This window comes from Hirundo rustica, chromosome 1, assembly GCF_015227805.2.
Source record: "Hirundo rustica isolate bHirRus1 chromosome 1, bHirRus1.pri.v3, whole genome shotgun sequence".
NCBI classification, from domain to species: Eukaryota; Metazoa; Chordata; class Aves; order Passeriformes; family Hirundinidae; genus Hirundo; species Hirundo rustica.
Window position 1 is genome coordinate 59,043,353 of NC_053450.1, and position 16,579 is coordinate 59,059,931.

General features: G+C 39.6%; 1 protein-coding gene across 1 annotated transcript; it reads right to left on the minus strand.

Moving 5' to 3' along the window:
* Positions 1-523: 523 nt before the first annotated feature.
* On the minus strand, positions 524-16,567 carry LOC120758986 (cytochrome b5). The gene is made up of 5 exons (XM_040077816.2): positions 16,357-16,567; positions 6,676-6,804; positions 4,945-4,974; positions 2,444-2,478; positions 524-1,596 (listed from the first exon to the last, which is right to left on the minus strand). The coding sequence occupies exons 1-5, from the start codon at positions 16,498-16,500 to the stop codon at positions 1,518-1,520; spliced, it is 417 nt and encodes a 138-aa protein (XP_039933750.1). The 5' UTR covers positions 16,501-16,567; the 3' UTR covers positions 524-1,517.
* Between the last annotated feature and the right edge of the window lie 12 nt (positions 16,568-16,579).

The window sequence follows — 16,579 nt, forward strand, 5'->3', positions numbered from 1 at the left end:
GATTATCCCACACACAGGACAAAACAGAGTTATGTCATATTAAAACTCCAACATACACAGCATGGAAAAAAAAGCATTTCACAGCACGTGTTTTGCATTACAGATCCACCTTAATCACACTGCTCTATCAGCTGGTGTGGACATATTTATCTGTCTGAAATTCTTGGAGGGGGAAGCTAAGCTTTCTGAAGTTGTCTTTTTTTTTTCCTCCTCACCTAGATTTACGGATTCACGTGTTGGTTTGAAAAAAGAAACTTGATTTGTGATTCTAAATAGCAACTCTGAATTATTATATCTTTTTTAAAGGTTATCTATTAAAAAAAAAAAATCAGTAAAGCTTGAAGTTTTAAATTCTGCTTCACCACATTCAGAGGGAAAGCCATGGCAAGAACAGGACAAAAGCTAGTGCTTGATATGAAGTTGACGGCAGCTAATGTAAGTGCACTTCTGAGAAGTGCCCCAATAGGACGTCCCTTTCAAGGCCTTCAAAGAATTTGGAAATTAAGGTGTTTGAGCCAGCAGGTGTAAGCAATTAAACTTTTATTCATGATCGTTTACATATGACTAAAACTGTCCACCACAAAATGCAGACTTGTAGTTATCTTGTATTCAGCAGTGAAAACAGTTGCCTCTTCATAGTAAAGCACCATAGCACATCACAGAAGTGTCAGAAATAGATTTCATTTATCAGTTTTTCCCCTCACAATGTACTTGATGAAGCTGAAGATTTTATCAAAGGCTAAAAGTTCTAGAAGAAATCCTACAGTCACCTGAGTGTTTGGCAGGAACAGTACTATTTAGTATCAGTTGCTTTTTTCTGCCTTTTTTGAAAAGAAGACCTATTTTTCACATAAAAATGATACAGACATAATTGGGCCAAACATTGAGTTTCATATTTCACCTGAATTTCTCAATGGGAGACAAACAGAACAGTTTGCTAGTAGGAGTACCTACAACAACTGTAAGAGCAGTTGTCAGAAAAATGGAAAAAACCCCACCTCATTATAGTTGATTGGTAGGGCCCAACCCACTTCCAGGCAATTATAACTCCACTCAGTTTTATTCATTACATTCGTACTACATTTAAAAAGACAACATGATTTTTTAAGTTAGGTTGTGTACATGTACACAGTTTTGGTAGTCTTTTAAAGCTGTAAAATGTATACATAAAGAGAACCCTAATGACCCTATTACAGATGAAAGAGAAATAACCAGAATCAGTGTTACATACAAAATAATATTCTACCACAGAAACCAATACAGTTATCAAATAATTCATTAGAGAATAAAAGTGTTATACAAAAAGAGAAATGGTGCCTTTTTATCACTCCACAGCAGCATATAAGAAGGCAACGTTAAGAAAAGTGCACAGCAGAAAAAGAATTGTTTCGTTTTCTGAAAAACTTGAATTTTTCTTCAGACATCAGGCTTTTGTCCAGGAACATATTGGGTCCGGATTGCTTATATTTTCTCCCAGAGAATGTATTCTCTTCTTGCATTAATTCTCAGTAAGGCGCTTACTCTGACATGTAGGAACGATACATCAGGGCCACAATAATTGCTGCTATTGCTGGGATCACCCAGTTGGTCCATGAACTAAAGGGAAGTTTTTGAAAAAGCAGTTTAGGAATTGACAACCAGCAAGTTATAAAAACAAACAAACAAGTCATTGCTTAAAGAAGTCCTTCCTCCCCACTCCAACAAATACTTCAGATTTGGGGCAACAGAACACCTGTATTGGCCAGTACTACTCCAGACAAGGGAAGAAGCTCGTTCAGCAAGGCTTTGTACTAGAGCTTACTAGAAGTTTGCTTACTAGAGAAGAGTAAAACCCTAGGCACATTTAAAGTCATGGTGTGCTGCCCAGAATGTCATTCATTCAAAAGCCATTTAAGCAGCAGCATCACAATGACATTTCTAAGCACCAAAACTCCCCAGAGAGGGTCATGTAGGAATCCTCTGAGGTTTCAGCAGTAGGCTATATCAGCAGGATATAACTTTACAAAGTTTGATTCAGTACTATTCCAAAGTGTTTTTCAACTCCCTCCCAATTCTGACAGATCTTCCTTCTTATACACGGAGTCCTCTTATTTCCTTTAGATGCAACAGCGGTAGCAAATTTTAAAAGAAAGGCATCCATGTCAGTAAAATAGTTGGCAAAGGCACTAAGAGTCTTCCCTTCACGTGGCAGACTCCAGAAAAAAAGGCCTGTGCAAAACAAACCATTTGGTAGGTACTGACATCTGTCAATATGAGAGAAGTATCTACCTAGTAAGCTTATACACTTACCACTTGTAAAGTGGTATATAGATGCCAGCTTGGACTTTACATAGAACAGAAATTTTCATGCACCACCCCCTGATACCTCAGCTTCCAGCAGATAAAAGCTGTTCAGCTTTTATCATGAGGAACTTTGAGTTTCACATTAGACGTCATACTGTACCTGGAAGTAGACTGAACAGTGGTAATAAGAGTTTCCTGGAAAGTAAAGCACAAGAAGATATTTACTTCAGGAAGACAACACTCTCCCATCTTATCTAGCCCCACAGTTTCTCAACACTCATCAAATGAGACTAATTCAGAAACAACACAGTGCATGCATTTGGGAAGCATTTTCTCCTAATTCCAACAGCAGTTCTGTTGAATTACAAGCCAGCTAGTAGCAGTTTCTACAGCCAACATTGCACCAAGTTCCTAAAACATTAGGAACAAGAATTTCATCGCAAGTTTTCTATGAACTTTAACCTCAGGTTACATTTGAAAAGTTTCAGTCATCTGTAAGACAAAAATCTTTTCCTTGACTAAAATCAAACTAAAAAAACCCTTGAAATTAATTCACAAATATTTTTTGTATCAAGACTACATCAAGAAAACTAGTAATTTACATCTACAAGGCTTATTGAAATCAGGGGTTTTAGTGTGGTGTTTCAGACTGTGTAAGAATTAGTCAAATTGTTATAGCTGTTCCTGATACTGATTTGGACTTCTTGTACAGTTTCCACAGAAAAAGCAGCACTACAAGATCAAATTCCAATTGGGTACATGTGCACAATTCATATGAAGACTTATTATTCTGAGTAACTCTAGTTGTGTATTATTTCAAAAATTCTAGTTGTGTTTATTTTAAAAATCCAAGCATTAAAATCCTACCTAAATTTAATAGTACAAGATCCATCACTGCAAAATTACTTGCTTTGGTATCAGAACATTTGCAATTAATTTAAAGAAAGAATGATTTCCAGCACCATCTCAGAGGTGCAAGCACACTACCTTTGCAAGCACCCCAAACATCCTAGTGTGCAAATACTGTGTGTAAAAGGATATGACTCATAGATTACATCTATGTTGCTTTTGTGAACACCTCAATGAAAAACTATCCCCAAAGCCAAACAGCATGGAAGAACCGATGCCCATATTATCAAGGCTAGCACCTTTTATAAAAAGACTTACCACATCCAGGCCCAGGGGATGGCTCCCCTGACATCAAGACAGTAACAGCAATATGGCCCAGCCCATAAAAAATGAAATTTAAACTCTATGACACTGGACAGGTGCAGTGAAGGTACTTTAAACACAGTGTGAGGACAAGAAGGACATTTGAAAGCCCAAGGCCTTCTGACAGAACCTTCCCAACCTGTCATATACCCACCCAGAGAATAATGCATATTGAAACTTTCTACAGCCACACATGATGCAGAAAAGCACCCCAACTTCCCTCTGGAATGATGGAGAACAGGTGTAGTGTAGGTAGCTATGTGGATACATCTTAATTCCCACCTGACTATGCACTGGCCAAACTAATATTCTAAGTACTTCTGTTTGGTAAATTCCTCTGAGGTTAGCCAAAGGATTGATTATCTGCTACAACCTGCACTGGACAGTCTGTTCTCAGTTGCATTTATCATTACTGCTCTTAAACCTTAAGTGTAAACTGCCCTGAATGTCAAAAGAAATCTGAATAGCAGGTACTGTTCTTGGTGGGAAAAAACTCAGAATTTCAATCGCTATTCCATTTCTTACTTTTATTAGTATACTAGTTCCAGGCCCTAATAAAAAAAAAATAATAACTGCTATAGTGAGCATTTCAATGCATATATACACATAAATAAAATTTCTTTCTTTAACTGATTCATATCATTGGAAGATCTTACAAAAGTGATTACTTCTAAGAAAAAAATACCTCAAAACAGGAAGATTAAGATCTTATTCTCAGTAAGCTTCATTTAAAACTAATTTCCAATTATTTCTAAGCATGTTGCTGTACTGGTAAGCCCAGTGCAAACATCCTCTATGGACACAGTAGCAGCAACTGTACAAATTAATCCCCGAAGCACCTTCCCCCTTAAGGGACATACGAATTTTTTGAGTTTGATAGCTGAGTGCCAACACAGACTAATTCTAACAAGGATGGAAAAAAAAATTAGAAAATAAGTGCAATACTGCATTGACAGGACATTCAGCAGAATCTACTGAAATAGTCAGGAAGCAAATAATCAGTGATTTCACCTCGAAAAAGGTTCACAATTGCAATTTAACTGATTTATAATACACTGAATGCCTCTACATTCTCTAGCTACTAGCGTGACCAATATATTGTTAAGCATCACATTTTTCCTCCCACAAACACTTATTAGTTTAATCTGTTCTGCCAATAGATTAATTTTTTTTCTTAAACTGAATACTAGAATAGCACTGACTGATTCCAGTCACCTTTTTGCTATAGTATAATGCCATCACACTTAGTAACCCCCGGTATGAAGCCACACAAATTAAAGAAAATAATGGTTAAGGGAAATTTGAAGAAGTATCAACAGTTATAAGAGATTTAAACCCTCAAACAATATGCTTAAATTGAATTATTTCTTTTTCATTCTTACAGAGACACTAAGACGATGCCTGTAACACCCAAAAGAAACAATGTGGCATTTCAAGAAACACACTTACTGTTGGTTTTTGAAGCTTGGATCTATCATCCTGCAAGGAGGGAAAAAGAAAAAAAAAAAAAAAAAAAAGCAAGAAACATTTAGACAAAATCTGAAAGCATTAAAACAAAACCAAACTCAATCAATATATCACTTAATTCAGTTTGCTATTCATTCTGTTAATGTGTAAGGTTTTTTTCCCTAGGTAAAAACAGACTTGCAAGAGATCAGATGTCAGTGATTGATTTTGAGCTAAACATAAACAAGATCACTTCCTTAAATAATACTTCCCAGTATGTAAGGAAGAAGTGAAACCTGAGCCTTCAACAAATTTCATTATTCTTTGTGCCCGTGTTTTTATCTTTGTCTGTGGAGAGTACATAACCTTAGCTTATACACTGACTGCAATCATATTAATTCTGATTAGTGTACTTGTACTATCAGGTGAAGTCAACTCACTGGTTGAGGTACAATGTCCACTGGACCACAAGTCCCAAATTCTTGGGATCTGTCACAACTCAGTTCTGCTTGGCAGTCACATTCATTACAAAAAAGCCCAACAGTATATAATCCTGACAGTTTTGTGTTTGTGCATTAAACTACCAAGCTGTTCGTTTCACATCAAGTGAAAGCAGGCACTTGCCAAACAAGGAAGAACTGGACTGATAGCCAGGTTATGAACAACCTCAGTGGCATCAGAAATAGAGGGGAAGCCTGCAAAGCCACAAATGTGCATCAGAGCCAAATTACTTCTTATTAGGACAAGCTACACAGTACTATTTATCAAGAGATTACCTGAGATAAACAAGATCAGGTATCTAACTGTGAAAAAGGCTAGTGAAGACAGTGATTTTTACCCCAAACGCAAGACTAAACATACATGAAACAAGAGTAAAGGAGAAGAAGCAGGAATGGGCAGTAAAGTAGAGCAGATGGGCACACTAGCAGCCTAAACCTCAAAACAGTGGTTTTCAGCTATAAAGATGCAGGAGAGTTTAACTATGGCCTAGCTGCAGGAAGCCAAGGTAGTGGCTCTGTAGCCAGAAAGAAATACTTCAAAACTTTGAGACAGCAGAAAGATGCTCATTAAAAGTATGGACAGTATTATGTACTATGGGATGGACAGCATTAAAGGGAGGACATGACAGATGACCCAGTGGAAACTGATCACAAACAACCCTGACAACCACAACTAGAGAACCACGACACAGCTAAAAATGGCAGGAGACAGAGAGGGGAACACAGAGCAACAAACCAGAAGTACAATGCTTATAATAACCATTTTCTAAACATAGACATGAAGAGCCAGGATTGCACCTTTCGATACAGATGGAAGCCTGGCAGATACATATTTACAGTGGTGAAAGCATGAAAGTCGTTATTAAGTAGTCACTCTGCCTACTGGCATAAGAAAAGGTCTAGACATTCTGACAGACCACCTTCAGGAGTTACAGAGTTTCATTACAAAGCTGACAGTGTATATCAGAAATGACAATTTCATATTCAGTTTATTCAAGAACTGAACTGTAAGGCAATTTAAATCACCAAAAGATGTGATCATCCTTACGCTACACTAATCAAATCCCTTCACATTGGGGGAATTATCTCAAACCTAGGTCCATCCATAAACAGCTGCAGGACTGGCATCCAACCAAACTAGCAGTTCTTCTTGATTTTGAAGTAATTACCAGACAAGTAATTAGATGCAAAAGCAGTATAGTAAACACAAAAGTAAAGACACTCATATACTCACAGGATGAAGCTCCCCCACAATAAAGGATTCTGACATTGTCCTTGCATCTGTGGAATGGCCAACATCTTCAAAGTTCTCAGTAGCATCTCCACCAGCTTGCTCCCTAAGGACCTCTTCACCTCCTGGGTGCTGCAATTTTTAAGGAATTTGAATTTGTTACTGAAATACATTTCACATTTTAGAAATGGAAATACTGCATTTTTACATTTTTTTAATTAAAAAAAAGGGCAAAATCAGCTGCTAGACTTTCTAGAGCAAACACAAGCCTTTTTGAATAACTAGAGTGCTTTATGTACTCTCTGAAGCCAAAAACAAGGAAGCTAAGTCTCTATTTCATTGGCAAAGAAGCAGTAAGAGGCATTACCCCTTGCAACTAAAGCATTTAGAAAGTTGTGTGGGAATCAGTCTGTATTTTAATAGCCCAACCATCATCTGAAGTTACACTCCGTATTTTCACTTCTTTAAGAAATGTGGATTTTTATCCAAGCAATGATTTATACATCAGAAGGATAAAAGCCAAAAAGGTATAAGCTGCAGCAAGAACATTCCAGGAAGATAAATCTGTTCACAAGAAGCGCAATCAAGCATTGGCAAAACAAGCTGGCAAGGTGCTAAGGAACCTGACCTTCCAGTTAATCCCGGTTTGAGCAGGGAGCTGGCCCAGTTAACTTTAAGGGTCCTTTCCAAAATAAATTATGGTACAAATATCAAGTAAGACTGCTCCTTTGGAAGTGATTAAACACAACTGAAAGCTCACTCAAGACCCTAGAATAGCAATTTGGTTTTCACAGACTATGGAATCCCGAAACTATATTGTTGATAAAACCCCTGAGATACAGAGAAGTCATCTCCCAGGATCTTCTAATACCTCAATCCATCACCACTCCCATAACATAAACCCCTGTTCTCCATTAACTTTTATTCTTCCCCAGGATGCACTTTGGGGGTTTTATGAAGTTTTTATGAAGTACATTTTTATCTACCAAATAACTGCCTGAATATGCTGCAAGATCTATCGTATCTTCTTCAGTGCATTTCCTCAGCTCCAAGTCACTTATTCATGTAACAGGTAATGTGCCACAAAAATTCACCACTTAACTTTCAAGGAAGAAAGTACTATATAAACATTGGGAATGACTAGGTAAACAAGCTAAAAGCATTTACTAGCACTGCCTTGGATTAAGGCAACCATGGAATAGATATTAGCACTTTACCAGTACAGAGGAGATAAAACACTTTTGAACCTCAATTTAATTTTTAATGCTTCTGAGTACAAGATCTAAAATGATGGAAAACAGGCAAAACTTCTGCAATTTAGGGTCTTCTTGTGGGGAGCACAGCTCACCAAAAAGCCCAAAGGTTAAAGAAACCTCATCTACGTAATTTACTTCAAATCCTCCTATTTTAATCTCATATCAAAACTCCTCTTCTGACAAAACCAGAATTTGTTCATACAGGTGAATCAAACTACTACTATGAATTTCCAGCAGTACCAGAACTCCACAACTTGAGTCTTCACATTAAAGGCAGACATTTATTTCAACAGATTAAGGACGTTGAGGAGAAAAAATAAAACAAACCACTAATAAAAAACCCCAACACAACATTTTTTAAAGAGCCAAGATAGACAGCTATTAGGGTAAAGGATCCCTACCATGACTAAGCAAAACCAAGATTACGCAACTGATAAAGAGATTAGACACAGCATTTGAGCCAAAAAAGGTTAGAAGAGTACAAGCAGAGTAAAGATTATGCAAGCAACCCACAAATGTGGCATGCTCACCAAAATCCTGTCCTTGAATCCATTCTGGTACATATTCAGGAAAAGGATGGGACAAAAGTTGAGGGAGCATTCAAGTTCAATGCCTTAAAAAAGCACTTAAGAAGCTGAATTTGGGTCTAACTAGCACTCCCAGACACTGCCTCAACTAAATCCTCATAGAATTTCTTCAGCAATGTGGGTTTGGGGTTTTTAAAACCATGCTAAAGAATTGTGTTCTCCAAAAATAGAAAACTATATGTACCAACTTCAGCAGAAAAGGTGGTGCAACTCCTTGGAAAACATGCTTAACAAACAAGGTACCAACAAACAGCAAAAGGCCCCAAAGTTAAGCCACTCACAAAGCACCAGCAGCATAAGCAGTATGTAAACTCCTACTCATGCACTGCACTGAAACCAAACCCCACTCATACAAGCACATAAAATACCAGTTACTCCAGCAAGTGAAGATCACATGGTTTACACTAGCTCACAACGTAAAATTCACTATCCAGCCAAACAAGTGGATACCTACCAATGGAACTGCATCTACACTAAAATTACTTCATGGAGTACTTTAACAAACTACTTGCAGGTTGCCAGCTACAGAATGATCATGTACTAACTTGTGCTCCCAAATCCCTCCCTTGTGCCACTACAAAGCAATCACGTAGCAGTACGGGCAGCACCACAGAGGCACTCCAGCTTTTCTCTGTAGAACTAGTTTCTTGTCTAATTAACAACTGATCTCTCTGTCTACAAAACCACAATATTAGTGTCAAGACAGTGACTGCAACCAATCCTCTGACTGACTATCACAGATCAGCTGAAAAGGACAAATTCACCTCGACCTCTGGAAAAGGTCAGGGTAATAGCTGGAAAACTGGTAATTTTTTTATGACACGAGCAAGGCTAAGTACAGAGAATCACACACAGAATTCCAAAATTAAGCCATCTACCAGATAATGTTAGTAATAACCTACTAGACATTGATGGAAGTACTTTGAAACTAAACACTTTGCTTTTAGATGCCACCTCTGCCTAATGATGTGAACTTACAAACCCTCTGTAAATAACTAGCACATAATACATGCAATTAATGAAAAGATTTCACCTCCTCTAATGAAAGAGAGCAGCTGTAATGTCTCACACAAAGGGCAAGAAATGACTTTTCTATCAAAAGATGAGCATCTTTCATGGTTGGATGAGTTTCCCAAAGCTTGTTTATATAAGGCCTTTGTTCATGATTCTGCCTGGTAAACAAAGCCTGCTACCAGAACTGCTACTTTAATGAAGATCCTCTGGATAGACCCTGGAACTGGAAAGCCCACAAGGCTACACAGATAGCGACTCCTAAACCAAAATCCTGCTGATAAAACTAATTGAAGAGTTCTTGCAAGTAAAACTGTGCTTCAGGGGAAATGAAAAAGCTTTTAATGATAAATTAAGACAGCCTATCTCATTCCTAGGACATTCCCAATATGTAAATAATCTAAATTACACACATAACAAATGCTTATGCAGAGCCAGCACTAGTACCGAGCACAGACTAATTCCTAACAGCAGCACATTAGAAAGTTTTAGATAAGGCAAACATGTAGTTAATCTTGCTGCTCTCATCTGGGTCAAAAGTCCATCTTACCTCATCCTGAATGCCACCTTTTCTCCCCTTTGCTTTTGTCATGCAGATTTCTCAGTGTCATAGTTCAAGACTCTATTAAAGCATAACTACTTTAATTTCAACTCCTGTGCCCTCTCCCTTCCTACAGCGAGGGAATGAAATCTTGGGTCCAATCTAACTTTTACAGAGATCAGCAAAGGTCTCCATTAGTGGCAGTCTCAAACTCACACTTCACTTCCTGCACGACAAGAATGAAAAGCAGAAAGGGGACAGTGACAGAGGCAGGAATATGCAGAGCACCTTAGCTCTATTATGCAGGACAGACAGACCAATGCCTGATTATTTCAAGGGCATTTTCATGTAGCCTGAAACGAGTCCTCCAAATTATTTCCATCATCTAAGTTTCAGGACACAAGTTGTCAGCTCATGTAAAATGTCAGGAGCCTAGGAAAGAAGATCTCTCTGAAAGTGTATTTTTGAAAACTATCATTAAGCTTTCAGATGAAGTGCAAACAAAATACCCAGTAGCTTGGTGCCTGCCCTGATTTCACTTCGGATAGAGCTGCATTTTCTTCTTGGAGGCAGGCACAGGGCTGTGCTTTGGATTCAGTATGAGAATAATCAGTGATAACACACTGATGCTGCAGCTGTTGCTAAATAGCACTTAACCTAACTCAAGGACTTCTCAATGTCCCATGCTCTGCCAGCAAGAAGGTGCACAAGAAGCCAGGAAGGAGCACAGCCAGGACAGCTGATCCAAACTGGCTAAAGGGGTATTCCATACCACAGAACATCATGCCCAGTATACAAACTGGCAGGAGTTGGCTGGGAGCTGCAGCTTGCTCCTTGGCAATGGGCTGGGCACGGATTAGCATCTCTTTGTGTCTCCTTTTTTATTGCAATTATTATATATATTTTTTTCAGTTATTAAGCTGTTCTAATCTCAACCCATACATTTTATCTTTTTACCCCGAATTCTCTTCCCCATCCCACCAAGGGGCTGCAGGGCACTAAGGTTAAACCACAGCAGTGCCCATTTCCTTACTCACAAGACAGTCACAGCTTGCAGAGTTTCACATAGAAGTGCTAAGAAATGCTACTTCTTAAAACACTTTCAAATTCTCGTGCAAGCCTCATCAGAGCTTAAGGAAGCATTAACACTGGGTTTACTCCTAGACTGCAAGGTTCTGCAATAACAGTTCCCATGGTTCACTGGCAGACTCCAAATGTGCCAATACAGGCATCTTTCAATGCAAACTGATCATGACTTTAAACATGGAAGGCATTATGCTACTCCTCCACAACACCACCTTGCATGAATGCAACTTATTGCCACATAGGGGAGAGAATACCTTTTATCCTGATGCAGTAGAACAATATTTGCTTTTTGCACTTTATTTGACCAGCATTACAAAATATTTATTGGGAGCTGTCCATTCTAGAAGTTTAGGAAAAGTGCCATGCAAGCACAAGTTCATACCTTATGGGGGAAAAAAAAAAAAAAATATTTACCAATAATGTTTTTGCTGAATTCTTAGACCATCAACAATAGAATTAACCTAAACAAAGTCTGTATTAGATTAATACTAAATGCATGCCATAGTTGGTTTCCAAAACAAGAAACTCCTCTCTGGTAGAGATGTTCCTGTACATGCCAGCTTTTTCACCTAGCTTTAGGAATCCAACCAAGTTCCCACAAGAGCCTCACCACAACAGCAAGTTAATCAAGACACAGATCATTAATTTTTACCAGCTATTCCTGTTTAGCTCAGCAGATTGATGTCAAAACCTGACTAGAGTGATGACTATATTAAAATTATGGGGAAGTTCTACAGAGAGTTGCCACCATACTTTGTCCATTCATTGACATTTAATGTTCTTCATATATGGAATTATCTCCAACATGACATCCTGCTGTGAGGACACATGCATTTCTAGTAGCTATTTTCCTTTAAATGACATAGGACTTTATTCTGGTTTCAGCTGGGATACAGCTCATTTTCTTCTTAGTAGCTGGTACAGTACAGTGCTTTGGATTTAGCACAAGAATAATGTTGTTAGTGAACTGATGCTTTGGTTGCAGCCAAGGAGTGCTCACTTAAGTCAAGGACTTTTCAGTGTCTCACACTCTGCCATAGAATGTCACACTCCATCCATAAACTGGGAGGAGTTGTCCGTGAGCCACCAATTACTGCTCAGGAACAGGCTGGGCATCAGTCAGTGAGTGGAGAACATGTGCATGGTGCACCATTTGTTTCTGCTGGGTTTTATTCTCTCTCTCTCCTTATCATTACAATTATTGTTACATTTACTTTATTTCAATAATTAAAGTGTTCTTATACTGCCTGACAAAACTGACCTTTTTCTGGTTCTCCTCCCCAAGCACCGGGCAGGAGGGCGAGCACTGCATGGTAGGTGGGTACTCCTTGGGGTTAAACCACAAGACCTGAAGCTAAGGAAAAGGTTTCCCAAATCTTCTGCAACACAGGTCTGACAGCCTTTAATGACAAATAACACAGAAGTTTCTGGTTTCAAGAATACTCTTTCTTGCCAAGACTTTTTAAATAATGCATTCTGAAAGCTGAATTATTTTGATTTCTTCTCCCAGACTTGGGAGAAAAGAAAATCAAAGAAAATTCAGAGATTAATATTCAAGCTATGAATTTTCCCCAATCTGTACCACTTAAAAAAACCAAAAGCAAACAAACAAAAAAAATCAACCTGATTAAAAGCAGCAGTTGCTGGAATCTTCATTAACCCCAAGGATGAGATATCAAAGCACACAACTGTTTCCTCCTTCAGCACTTTTTCTATATTTCATAGGATCTTTTTAAAGCCTTGTCCTTTAAGAAACCAAGCTACTATGGGTCACACCATGTGATGCCTCCACTCCCAACACATACATGTCACCATCCCCAGCCCACTTCCTATCTAACTTCAATCAAGTGTTCACAAGAGGCTGATTGTTCCCCAAAACCAAACAAGTTCCACTAAACATTTACAAGGTCTATGAAGACACAACAGCTGGACAGAGGGAGCAAACCCTTTAACTACTGTAATGGAGTGAAAAGCAGCACCACACTTTCACTTATTAACCACAAGAGCATCCAAGGTGTCTTCAGGATTGAAGCACAGTAAAGTTTTCAGCTTCATTATCAAAAAGAAAATATTTCCATAGGCAAATGCAGTAGCTACAAGATGGCTTATTGGTTTAAGAAACAGGACTGGTGAGCTTAGCTGCTGCTCCCATTTCTTCACTGCCCAGTAAACTGATATTTATGTACAACTTGGGAAGGGCACGAGTGAGGGGACACTTTAGCAGGGCACACTTTTTAATACTACTGGACTTAGATTTTGGTGGTCCACATTTAAGCCTTAAAATATGTTAAGCTTTTTCTACTTTTGAAAGGAACTGCAAGAAATAAACCTGAGTTTAAGTAGTAATGCTATTGAAACAGCTAACATAATCCCCACTTTGAGTAGGGTTTACTGTATTCTGGAACAAACCAGCAAGAGACTAGCTTCAATTTCTCCTCAGCTGTCACATGTAAATGCCTCAGGGTGTCTGACAGCATCAAAAGAATTAGCATAACACTTGATAAGTTAACTAAGTACCAAAAAGCATTAAAAAAAAAAAGTTAAAAAAAATGCCCGATGAAGTACCTTAATTGAGGAGTTCCATAACTAAAATCACCAACACAATGAATATCAAAATGTCAAAGAACTTTCCCTAAGACTCCAGCTTCACTTCAAATATTTCACGTAACTATTTCCAACAATTTCATTCATTATCTCCAAATGTCCAAGAAATTTCAGCTCAAAACCAGCCAGGTTCTACTGCAAGCTGTTTAATGTGAGACTGAAGTCTGACTTATGTGTACCAGAGTGTCTCAAGACATCCCCCACATTTTCCAAAATCCAACTATTTTAATACTAACAAACAGAATTCTTTTGATATGCTGCCAAATTATCAGTGTTGTCCCAAAGGACGAAAATGAGGTTTTCTTGGAGAAATTTACACAAGGTGATGCCTCTTAATTTACCAATTTCACCATATGTACTGAAGGAAGAGGCTTTGCAACTACTTAAACTCAAAAGCTCATTAGATCCCGGATTTTTTTTGTCAAGTGGTTTTTTTTTTTCTTGGCTGGGGTTAAGTTTAGGGGTTTTCTAAGGTGTGGGTCTTTTTGTTTCTGCCTCCTCAATCTGGACAATGCGTACAAACAGTGCAATAATTACATATCAATCAAAACTGATCAAGTTTCCAAAAGCTAATTCAGTTTTGCAGACCACATGAAAAGCTGCGTTCTCCTCCAGAGCCTCTGTAAATAAATTGGCCCTGACTGCATAACCATACAGCAATGTCCATAACTAATGAATGAAGATGACTAGGGGCAGAGCTAAATGAAACATAATGAAGAGTCAGTAGATCAGTTTCACAATCTGCCTTGCTGAAAAGCCAAACAATTTGCATTGACACATAGTTTAAGAATGAAACACTACCTGTGCCAACACTGCCTTTGAAAAATTGCTTGTCAACCCTCCTTTGCAAAATGCTCAGTTTCTCCTTTGAATTGCAAGTGTTTACAAGCACAAAAATCAAGATGGGGCTACAGAACAACTGATGCTTAAAATCCATCACATCTCTACCCATCTAAACAGTATTCTTTAAGAAATTAAGGTAAGTCTACCTTACACTTTTTAATTGATTGCTTTTAGGAAGAACTTCTTTACAGAAAAGGTGATTATATATTGAAATGGGCTGCAAAGAGAGGTGGCAGTCACTGTCCTGATAGCTTTAGGGAAAGACTGGATGTGGCACTTACTGCCATGGTCTAATTGACCATGTGGTCAACACTGGTGCAGTTAACACTGTGGTGTTTGGTCAAAGACTGTATGAGATCTCAGAGGTCTTTTCCAACTTAACTGATCCTGTGATTCTACCTTTGCTAACTGGGAATACAGAGCATGGAAGAAAACTCAAAATATCTAAATCCCAGTGCCATTCAATTACTGGGAAAAAAACAAACAAACAAACTGGTAGTTTTATTTCTGCATTGCCCCTGAAGAATGTTTTAGTCCAATAACTAAAATGCTTATTTATTAACCATGACTATCAATGATCACACCAACTACTCACTGTCTGCCAGAGATCAAAACCATCAAACACTAACTGGAGAAGAAAAAAAGCCCAACAAAACACAGCCAAGGGAACTGAACTTGACTCTAATGCTCTACACCAGAGTTTGAACTCGTGTAGATTTGCAGCACCACACTGCATCCCCGCACCAAGTGGAGAGCAGTGAAAGCCACCCTAATTTTCTGAATCTGGCTGCCTGTATGTAATGCCACATCCTGAAAAACAAAACAAAACCACACAGGTCTTAAGGCTACCCAGGATTTAATTATTTGGCAGATATGAACACAAGCCACTGTAATCAAGAGGCTTGACCAAGGAGCAGATATAAGGAAGAATTTTTTTACAGTGACAGGAATGAGGCATTGGACAAGTTGCCCAGAGAAGCCAGGAACGCCCAATCCCTGGACATGTTCAAGAACAGGGGCCAGGAGTAACCTGGTCTAGTGGAAGGTGTCTCTGCCCATGGCAGGGGGCTGAAAGGAGATGAGCTTTAATGCCTCTTCCAATCCAAACAATTTCGTGATTCTGTGACTCCTACAGTAACCCCAAGATCTGTGGTAGTCTGCATGTTGTGGTACTTTCCTTCCACCTTGTGAAGTTTCTTTCCTGTTCCATAATACAACACACACTACAACAGTGTGAAGAGATAAATTGCTGACCTTTTAGTTCACAAGATAATATGGCTCTGGGTCTCAGCTGAGTCTCCACTTTTAATTCTGTTTTCAGCTGGCACACCAAAGCAAAGACCAGATGGATTCAGCCACACTCTTGGTATCCAAGATTCACACAGCCAGCCCGCCTATCTCAGCCCACAATACTGACTCCAGTTTTTTCTCCTTGTCCTTATTTACTGGAAATTCAAATTAGAATCCAAATCCGAACGTTCCAGGCGGGCGCGGGCACATAGCGGATGACAGGGCAGCGCAGCCGGCGTGTACAGCACTTACGCGTTTCTCCGGCCCGAGAGGCGCCGGAGCCCGGGCCCGCCCCGCGGCTCTTCCTCCAGGGCGCTATCGCGGCCCCTAGGGCGGCTCTCGCCGCGGGCCGGAGCAGGCGGACGGGAGCCCGCCATGGGCACAGCGCGGGGAGCCGAGGAGCCGCCGGCGAGCCCTCCCCGCGGGGCTCCGGTGCCCTCAGCGTCCCGGCAGCGTGGGCACCCACCTCGTCCAGGAACTTGGTGACATCGTAGATGCGGTTATGGATGATGATCCAGGTGCTCTGGCTGTTGTTGTGCTTCTGCACCTCCTCCAGGCGGTAGTAGCGGCCCCGCCACGGCTCTTTCCCGGTCTCGCTGCAGCCCACCATGTCCCGTCCTGCCCCGCACCTCGCTCGCCACAAGCTGATACGCCGCACACCGCCGCAGGCCCTATCACCGCCCGCCGCC

Coding starts and splice junctions, on each gene's coding strand:
- LOC120758986 (XM_040077816.2), bottom strand. CDS start 16,500: ATGGTGGGCTGCAGCGAGACCGGGAAAGAGCCGTGGCGGGGCCGCTAC. Junction 4,975..6,675: donor TTGTGGGGGAGCTTCATCCT/GTGAGTATATGA, acceptor CCCTCCTTGCAG/GATGATAGATCCAAGCTTCA. Junction 2,479..4,944: donor CCAAGCTTCAAAAACCAACA/GTAAGTGTGTTT, acceptor TTTACTTTCCAG/GAAACTCTTATTACCACTGT.